The sequence below is a fragment of the Pristis pectinata genome, chromosome 11 (assembly GCF_009764475.1).
Source record: "Pristis pectinata isolate sPriPec2 chromosome 11, sPriPec2.1.pri, whole genome shotgun sequence".
NCBI classification, from domain to species: domain Eukaryota; kingdom Metazoa; phylum Chordata; class Chondrichthyes; order Rhinopristiformes; family Pristidae; genus Pristis; species Pristis pectinata.
Window position 1 is genome coordinate 50,842,695 of NC_067415.1, and position 9,681 is coordinate 50,852,375.

The 9,681-nt window shown below is 40.7% G+C and overlaps 1 protein-coding gene across 1 annotated transcript in view; it reads right to left on the reverse strand.

The window, feature by feature from the left end:
- The window catches only part of trpc6a (transient receptor potential cation channel, subfamily C, member 6a), a 117,315-nt gene extending 110,590 nt beyond the window's left edge, over window positions 1–6,725 (reverse strand). Inside the window, exon 1 of the mRNA XM_052026117.1 lies at window positions 6,624–6,725. Coding sequence (XP_051882077.1) covers window positions 6,624–6,676 — 53 coding nt within the window. The 5' untranslated portion in view covers window positions 6,677–6,725. The remainder of the gene's footprint in view (window positions 1–6,623) is intronic.
- Window positions 6,726–9,681: the final 2,956 nt, after the last annotated feature.

Below are 9,681 nucleotides of genomic sequence, written 5' to 3' on the forward strand. Positions count from 1 at the left end.
AGAATTGAATCCAGGCCTCTGGCGCTGTAATAGCGTTACACTAACCGCTACACTACCATGCCTTCCCTTAGGAATAGTAAAGGGAAAAAAAAAATAACTGTTGGGAGTCATCTATAGGCCACCAAATAATAACATTACAGTGGCACAGGCAATAAAACAAGAAATAGATGTAGCAGAGGATGCGGAGAGTCTACAGAGAGATATAGATAGGTTAAGTGAGTGGGCAAGGGCCTGGCAGATGGAGTACAATGTTGGTAAATGCGAGGTCATCCACTTTGGAAGGGAAAATAGAAAATCAGATTATTATTTAAGTGGCGAAAGATTGCAGCATGTTGTTGTGCAGAGGGACTCGGGAGCGCTTGTGCATGAATCACAAAAGGTTGGTTTGCTGCAACTGTACAGGGTATTGGTGAGGTCGCACCTGGAGTACTGTGTGCAGTTCTAGTCTCCTTACTTGAGGAAAGGTATACTGGCTTTGGAGGTGGTGCAGAGGAGGTTCACCAAGTTAATTCTGGAGATGAGGGGGTTAGCCTATGAGGAGAGATTGAGTCACCTGGGACAAAACCCACTGGAATTCAGAAGAATGAGAGGGGATCCAATAGAACATATAAAATTATTAAAGGGATAGATAAGGTGATAGGTAGAGGCAGGATGGTTGTTTCCACTGGTAGGTGAGACAGGAACTAGGGGACATAGCCTCAAGATTCGGGGAATAGATTTAGGAATGAGATGAGGAGAAACCCAGAGAATAGTGAATCTGTGGAATTCTCTGCCCAGGGAAGCAGTAGAGGCTACTTCATTAAATATATTTAAGACACAGTTAGATAGATTTTTGCATAGTAGGGGAATTAAGGGTTATGGGGAAAAGGCAGGTAGGTGGATCTGAGTCCATAGCCACCCGGGTCATTCTCTTTTCTCCCCTCCCCCTCAGGCAGAAGATGCAGGAGCCTGAGGGCACATACTACCAGCAGGAAGTGGCATCAATAAAGCCATTAATGTACCAGAAAGGGGATGAGATAGGGTGCAGGCAAATAAGGGATGTTCAACATATTACACAGAGGCAGATACAGATTGGACAATATTGATTTCCATAGGTATAGCATTGATCTGGAGGAAATGAGTGAAGTTAAAGGAGAAGTTGTTCAATGTGAGAATAACTTCAGCCAGGGTGGTGGTAGAATGGGAACAGCGGGGCCTTTGTTCGAGAAGGAAATGGAGGGCCCTCAGTCACTTTTGCATGGACTGGAGACGTAAAGGGACTGAACATCCATGGGGAAAATGAGCCATCTGGAACCAGGAAACTGTGAAAGTGACGGACGGCATCAGAAGTGTTGTGGGTATAGTGGGGAGAGTCTGGTTGAGGGGGAGAGAAAGGCATAACAGCAGTAGTAGTGAATCCTGGAATAAACAATGGTCTACCAGGAGAGCCTATTTGTGACCTATGAGGAGTCAGTAGAAAAGGACTGAGCATGGATTGGGAGACCACGTGGTTGGAGCTTGCACAAAGAATGTCTCCAGAGGAAGTGGCATCAGTGACTGTACGGAAGACAATTATGGGGATATGGTCTACAGAGAGGAATGAGCAGGTGTCAGAGTGATGGCATTCAGCCTCCATAAGGTGGAGGTTAGTTTGCCAAACACCAATAGCACCATCCTTGTCAGCAGAATTGATGACAATGTTGGGATTAGGCCAACACCATTTGCAACAGCAGTCTCTCCTGGTCAACAGCCTATTGTAGACATTCCCTTTTGTTTTCTCCTGTCGTTTCCCTCCAACATTAAACCATGTTTCCCAGTTATAATGAAGAATCATCGGCCTAAAACACTGTTGTTTCTTTCTCACTGATGCTGCCTGACCTTTTGAGTTTTTCTGGCATTTCTGTTTATAATTCAGATTTCAAGCATCTGCAACACTTTGCTTTTGAATTGTAGGAATACTTGTTTGTCAATCAGTTTACCCATTACTGCATATTCATGTGCAGTGAAGTCTGACAAAACAGCCCTCATTATTGAGATCTTATCTGACATGACAGGTACTCTGACTGCATTATGTGACAATCTTCATTGTTCAACAAGCTGTTTCTCTTCAACAGTATTTGAGTCTAGAGTAATGAAAAGGAGAAAGTGGATCAAAAAGAACATTTTTAAGCACAGAATAATAAGATACCATAAGTGTCTTCCAGGGTAAAATCAATATACAAGGGCCTGGGAGTGGAATAATTAGAATAAATAATGGATATAGGGGATTTTACAGATACAAGGAACATGAAGATTATGTTTGGCTTGAAAGATATAATCCTTTTACCTAAGGTCTGTTTAAAGCCTGAAAACTCTTTCAAATTTATTAAGTTGGAAGTAACATATCATGAGGAACAGTCTATAGTAGTAGTAAACAGAGTAACTATTGTTTCACATAGTGCTTGATTAGCTCTGACTTTGCCGATTTATCTATAACTTTGAGTATAGCTTCATTCCCAACCGAGTGTTTATTCAGATGGACGTATGCTATACAAGACATAATTTTTAATTCATTGTTAAATGGACAAACTATGCAAGTTAAAGGAAGATCCTAATGCCTTAGATTAATATTAGTATAACAAATACAGAAAACAGTTTTGTTCTTCCTATATATCAACTTTAATACATTGGCTAACAATGTTATGCACTCCATGGAATGTTCCCAAGTGTACCATTTCAGAAGTGTTTGAGAGATATTTTTCTCAAGTATGGCCTGGATTTTGCAGCTTTCATAACAGTGAAACTGTCAGCATTCACTGTAAAAATGACAGCATGTTCAGGAGTTTGTGTATGCATAGTAAAATGCGAAAATATAGAAGCAAGCTGTTAATGACATTTTGCTCCTAAATAGAGTGTTGTCAAAGTCCTTTTCAAAAGCACTGAATTAGTAATGACTTCAACATTTTGCAGATTGTTGTAAAATTATGTTACAATTTAAGCCTCATTGAATGAGTTGTAACTGACTTTTTTTTAAAAAAATAACATCCTAAACAATGTACACTGATAAATCCATTAGGTAGTAAAAATCTAATTTTACATGTGGGATCTAATTCCCTCAGAATAGTTCTTTCAAGGTCATTTTTAATAATTAATGTAAGATTTTAAGATATTTCAACTTTGACCTTAATTTCTAGATCATGGCCCAAACTTTATTTTGTCCTCCGTTAAAAAGATTTATAAAGTTAGCTAAAATTTAGAACTTCTCCTTTTCTGGTTTGCACTTTAATAATTATTCAATGTGATCGGTTGCTCAGTCTGTCTTGATGGTATTGCTGTTGCTCGATGTCAGAGATCTCCTGTTTGACACCAGAATGAAATTAACATTGGCAAATGTACACTTCAGTGATTGCAGGACCTTTGTGACCAGTTTTCCTTGATGCCAGCAGCAAGCACCATCACTTTACTGCTAACTGAAAAGCATAGTCTGATGTCTCCCCTTGAGTACAATCATTTCTACTGGAGATAAGCATCAGTGGTTTGAAACTAGGGGAGACCCAATAATTTGCTCAGCTTACAATAGGAGGACAGAGGGCTAGAAAATTAATGCAACTTTTCTACAGAAAACTTGGAAAACAAATCTCAAAATTACAGCTTCAACCATTTTTCCAAGAACATATGTCACATCCATTCAGAATTAGATAATAAATAAGATTTCATATTTAAACATTTGATAATTTTTCACAGATCTGTATACAATAAACTTTATTTAAGAACATACAAAGATTCAGTCACAATGTGCCATAATTTGCTGTAGCACATTATCTACTTTTGTTGTTATTAGATTTATGTTTCCATAACTGGATTCTCCATGTTTAGCAGAGAGGGCTGTTGAGGGTGCAAACTGAAAATGTCACATCTAGAGGATCAGGGCTCTTGGGAGCAAGGATAAACAGAGAAAGCTGCCATCCATCTCCTTAACCAATTAGATTGCAGTGTTGTGATAGCTATCAATCTAATTGGATAAGGGCAAAAGGACTTAGAAGGAAGTGTAAATTAGAAAAGATGCATTCAAATGTAAATCAGTCACATAATTAAATAAATGAAAGGAAGAAGAATTGTAATTAAGAGAAAGCAAAAGATAGAAAGGATAAGTAAAATATGAAAACAAAATGCTGGAGAGAAAGAGAGTTAGCATTTCAAGTTGACGACCTTTCATCAAAACTAGGAAAGTCGACCTGAACTATTAACTCTGTCACCCCACAGGGACTGCATAACCTGCGGGCTATCTCTAACATTTTCTGTATTTATTTCAGATTTCCAGCATCTGCTTTTTATTCCTGTTTGAGTAAAAAAAAACAAATGATACATTTTTAAAAAATTTCTCATAACTAAAACCTAACGGAATGAGACTCCACTCTTTTAATGGTTGATTTTCAGTGGTCTTGAATTGTACATAATAGTTATAATCACGTAATTAGAACTAATCTTCTAGCACAAATTTACCTCATATCTAGCATTTGTGGAGAGCAAGATGTCAACTTTAAGAAGCCAGAGGGGAGCTGTGCAACTTCAATAGCAACTATTGGACTACTGGAATTAATGGCCAAGTTTCACATTCAGCAATGAAAAAGGTAGGCAAGGTGGGTAAGAAAGTATACAGAATATTTTCCTCCATTGACTGAGGCAACGAATACAATAGCAAGAAGTTCATCCCAGAATGATTTAACCCACAGCTGGCTCACTGGATTCAGTTCTGGCCACCACAGAGCAGGAAGGATGTACAGCAGTCAAGAGAATTCACAGGACATTATTGAGGATGTTGCCAAGGAATGGAAAAGTTTAGCTATGGGGAAAGATTGTCCATGTTGGGGTAACTTTCTTTGGACAAAAGAAGGCTGATTGGAGATTTAACTGACGTGAATAAAATTATAGGATGAACAAGAAGGATTAATTTCCCTTAGCAGAGAGGTAAATAACTTGAGGACATGGATTTAAATGGAAGGATTAGAGGGGAGTCAAGTAGAACAAAATTCACCCAAAGAGTGCTTTTTGGAGGGAGTTGAGAAGAGGTCTGGAACTCACTACCTGACGAAAGTAGAGACCTACCAAGAGCACTTGGCCTCCAATTAAATCCACGCCCGTGCGCTGAGAGTTATAGTTTGGGAACAGTCTGAAAAGTCCCCTTGAACCAGCACGGACAAACATCACGAAAGAAATTGCCTTCTTCTGTGTCACAAATTTGTGAGATTTCCATGAATTTTCTTCTTGTTTAACTGCCAAATATTATTTTTCTAAAAGACCTTATTGTCAAATTAATTCGACACTGCCAGAGAGATTCTTTATCAGGAATTATAGTGTAGTGTAATACACGGGTTAAAAATTCAGTTGCACCTTATTTAAAAAACGTTGAAATATCATAACTACACATTAAAAGGGGTATTTAAAAACAATTAGGATCCATTATATCTTGAAATATTTATCTGAGGGAATTACAATTGATATATCAAATTAGCGAATTACAGCCACAAATGTTTCAAGGTGTTAGTTCCGGTTTATCGAGCCATCCAAAGCTCGCCCTCACTTCATTTAGGGGAAGTAAAACATACAGGTTTATTTTACAGCAAGAATAGAGGCAGGGTCGCATCGGATCACGGACTCTGAAGATTATGCAGGAGGAGTATAGCAGACAACGTGCTATTTAGAGGCGCAAAGAAGCACCGAAAGGAACTACTGGACTTCCGCGTTTAACTGCACACTTGCATACTCCTGAAGTTGCCACTGCTAAATTAGTGCAAGTTTCTGACTGATTAGTTTAAATTCGCAACTTAGTGGCGATTTGTGTAAAATCTGCACTAGGGAGAGCCACCCAAGTGCAGTTTATGGAGAAGCTGAATATCGCTGATAGCAACCTCGGGGTTTCTACGCTTAACCATGCGCCTCCAGGCTCCAGGAATCGCTGTCAGTTTCAGTCTAAGAGACGGCGCTGACGGGGGCTCGTCGTTCTCACCACAGCAGTCAGGACCGACAACCTTTCCGCTGCATTATTAGTTCATCAGTAACAGCCAGGAAGAATTAGCCTCACAGTGACTATGACAAGCAAATCTGAACCAACGATTATAAATCGGTTGTTTCTAAGTTTATTACGGAAGTTTCAGAGGTAACGATGTTGTTCGCAGCTAGTTACTGGAAACGAGATTACACAAAGTAATTATTTAAACTTCGATTTAACACAAACATGCCTATCAAAGTATGTGGAGGTGAGTACCTCACCCCAGGAAACCTGGGAGATAAAGCTGTTATTGCCCCCAAGCCTTTCAAATGATCGATTCGGTGACAGAAGGTCTAAAATGTGCCTTGAGATCGATTAAGATCTCTCCCTCAAAGTGGTTGCGGTGCATGGCTGGGATAATGCAGCGAATCTACCAAAGTAAGACAGGACTAAATATCCGGCAATGTTAGAGTTAGTAAATGAAAATAACATCTGTGAGACATTCACAAAACCAGAATGTCCACAACAATGGTTTAACAATTTCTCCATGTCTTTTCGAGTCTTTTTAAACCTGTACATTTTAACGGATAACCTTAGTTTAGTCTTGGAAATTGGTGAAGTTGACGTTCCATTAAATCTAATGCGTGCCGAAATTCGCACGTGTTTGGATACTTACGGGGAACAGTATCCATACTGCGTGTAGTATCCCCAACGGGGATCTGTTTTCATTTGACGATCATCTTCCCTGTCACAGGCTGGGTTTGCAAAGGTCGCTGAATTATTCGCAGCGACCCACGACGTCCTCTCACCCATCTCCTCGGACTTTCAAGGCTGGTTACTTCTTGGATTTGAACTGTTTACGCCAGGCAGTTATATCCCAGGCAGGCTCCGATTTGGTGCCGTCCTTGAATGACGCTCCGGCTGCGTCAGGTTTTACATTTACTTGGGTATCGGACACTTTGTTGTCCGAAACGTCTCCCAGTATGTTGGAGGTTGGTCCGGACCCCGTGGACTGTGGGCGGGGGCTGACCACACACGTGAAGCGGCAGACAACGCGGAGATCATGTCAGAGCAGAATCTTCGGACGACGTTCAATGAAAAACGGGAGGCTGAACAGTGAGCACATAAATTAGTCTAATGCCAGGGAGTTAGAAGTTAATTAACCATTTCATTTGACAAAAGCATCTGTTTCAATCGCTATTTTCCGTGGAGGTTAAATTAATATAACTGGAATGATACATTAAGGTCTTAATATATTCATACATCCCAGCGGTCTTGTCATTAATACTAAGTGCTTGTTTACCATCACATGATGAATTATGATCAATCACATAAAGACTTGTGCAAATATAACCTGGCTGAGTGATGCAGGGTTCGTGGGTATTGAGTATTGCAAAACGAATCTCATAGTCGATGAGTCCAAAGCTCCCCAGCCCTGCCACTTCCCTACTGTTGAAGTGGGAGGATGCGGCTGTATGAACATCCATATCCCCAATGGTGGTCAGCTTGTGAGTGAAGAAGATCATTTTCAATAAGAGTTCCCTATAGTCTGATCCACTGCGGCCTCCCCCAGGTCTTCACTGTCACAATTTACAGTTCTGGCAACTTGTTTCACTCCACTGATAACACTGAACACCTCAAAGTGACAAGCATTGGGATCAAGGGGGAAAATATTACACTGGCTGCAATTATATCAAGCTTAGAGAAAGATGGGTTTGGTCGTTTGAAGGATATCACTACCCGAGTCCCTCCCTCAGTTCTCTTCAGTTACATCATCAAACGTCACCATCATGACATTATAAATGGGGCTGTTTACTGATGATTGTATTAATTGCTCAGATTCTGCACCTGCACACAGTAAGCAAAAAGTTAAACATGCAAACAACAATAATTTGTTAATTTAATAATTAGCCTGCCATTACCTACTTAACAAAGTAATAATAAAATTGTAACTAGAAAACGAAGTTAATCCATTGATGATAACTTTAAGATAATACATCAAGAGAAAAATTGGATAGTTTGAGAACTTGAGAAAATAGGTGCAGGGATCATGACATATAATTAGCCCATGACCATTTGACCAGATACTGGCAGCATGGAGACTCTGTGCTGCCTGTACACCGATAATTAGCACTAACTGTGCTGTTAAATTGATTTGTTTGAACTTCAGATGGAGCCAGTTTCAGGAATCAGGAGCTCTGCCTACACCAGTTAAAACAGCTCTTGAAAGGAGGCACGTTGGGGTTTAAGTATTGGTGACACTGAGTGCACCAGTAAATGTGACTTGCATAAGCAGAGAGAGTGGGCTCAACAACTTTCCAGTGTTGCATTAGAAAAGGAGTGCCAGTTAAGGAAATGGAAAGGAGGAGTGAAATCCTCATCCTACAGAATGCCAACAGTCCCTCCCAACACAACCTCAAAGGCAGCAGGAGAAGACGGCTCAACAGGTGAATGTTTAGTAACAAGTGGCACAAAATGTTGAAGAACATCAGCTCTGTAATCAAGTTCAGTAAATATATCTTCAAAACACATTACTTATAAACTGCACCAACAGCCTCATCCACTCCTCAAGGTGTCACACACTCATCATTTACCAGTCACCAGGATTCATACCTCTAATATGCATATGCTATTCTGCACCCTTGTACTGCTGCAAGGCATACAACTACATTTCATGGACAGAACTGTTCAAAAATAGCAGCCACATCACACATATTCTCTTGCAGCTTTAGATGGAATTTAATTGCTGGTAGCTTTGAGGAACAAAAGGGATTCTGCCAATCCTGCATTATCTACTACCCGGTGGAAATTAATTTGAGTACTGTTGACCCAGGCCACATCCAGAAATCTCAGCTTCCACTGCAGCACAAGCAGAAGCTACAGTGGAAGATCAGACAGCCACCACATTGGTTCTGGATACATACTCAGAGGGGCATGTAGGATGTCAAGGCAGTCCAGTGAACTGCTAAAATAATATTCAATAAATGGTGAGGGACTATCCCTGGAGAAGTAACAATAACTTCAGGGTTTGCTGTGTAGTTGCCTGGGTTTAGCATGCTTATTTTATGATGGCTTTATCTTTGCATTGTGGTCATATGATGGTCAGTGACAGAGGGAGAGTACCATGGGGTTTGGTGGGAAGTGCTCTCTGTGTGTTTATCAGAATCCCAAAAGGATCAGTTGGTCACGGACTGCATCCAGCAAAACAGCTGCCACTGAGGTCCTCTCTCTTTCTTCTTCTCCATCTCCTCCTCTTCCTACTCTTTCTTCTCCTCCATATCCCACTGTTCGGCTATTCACTGATGACAGTGAGGGCTGAACCTCATTACAGCAAGGCCGGTTACCACACTGCAGACCACAGTGAATCTGAAGAATACTGTAGTGCATTTCCAGATTGGTCCATTTAATTTACAGAGTAGCTGAACCTTTCTTGTTGGCATTCTGCCCAGATGTGTGCAGGTTGCCTCTTGGAGCTGTGCCTCAAGTGGTTGCCCCTTTGCCTCTAAATTAGGACATTGTCGATCAAATCCCATTCCCACCCTGAAGGTCATAGTCATAGAGTAATACAGCATGGATACAGGCCCTTCAGCCCAACCAGTCCATGACAACCACAGTGCCCACCCAGCTAGTCCCAATTTCCTGCAGTCGGCCCATATTCCTCTAAGCCCCACCCCTCCATGTACTTATCCGAGTGCTTTTGAAATGATACCATTGCACCTGCCTCAACCACTTCT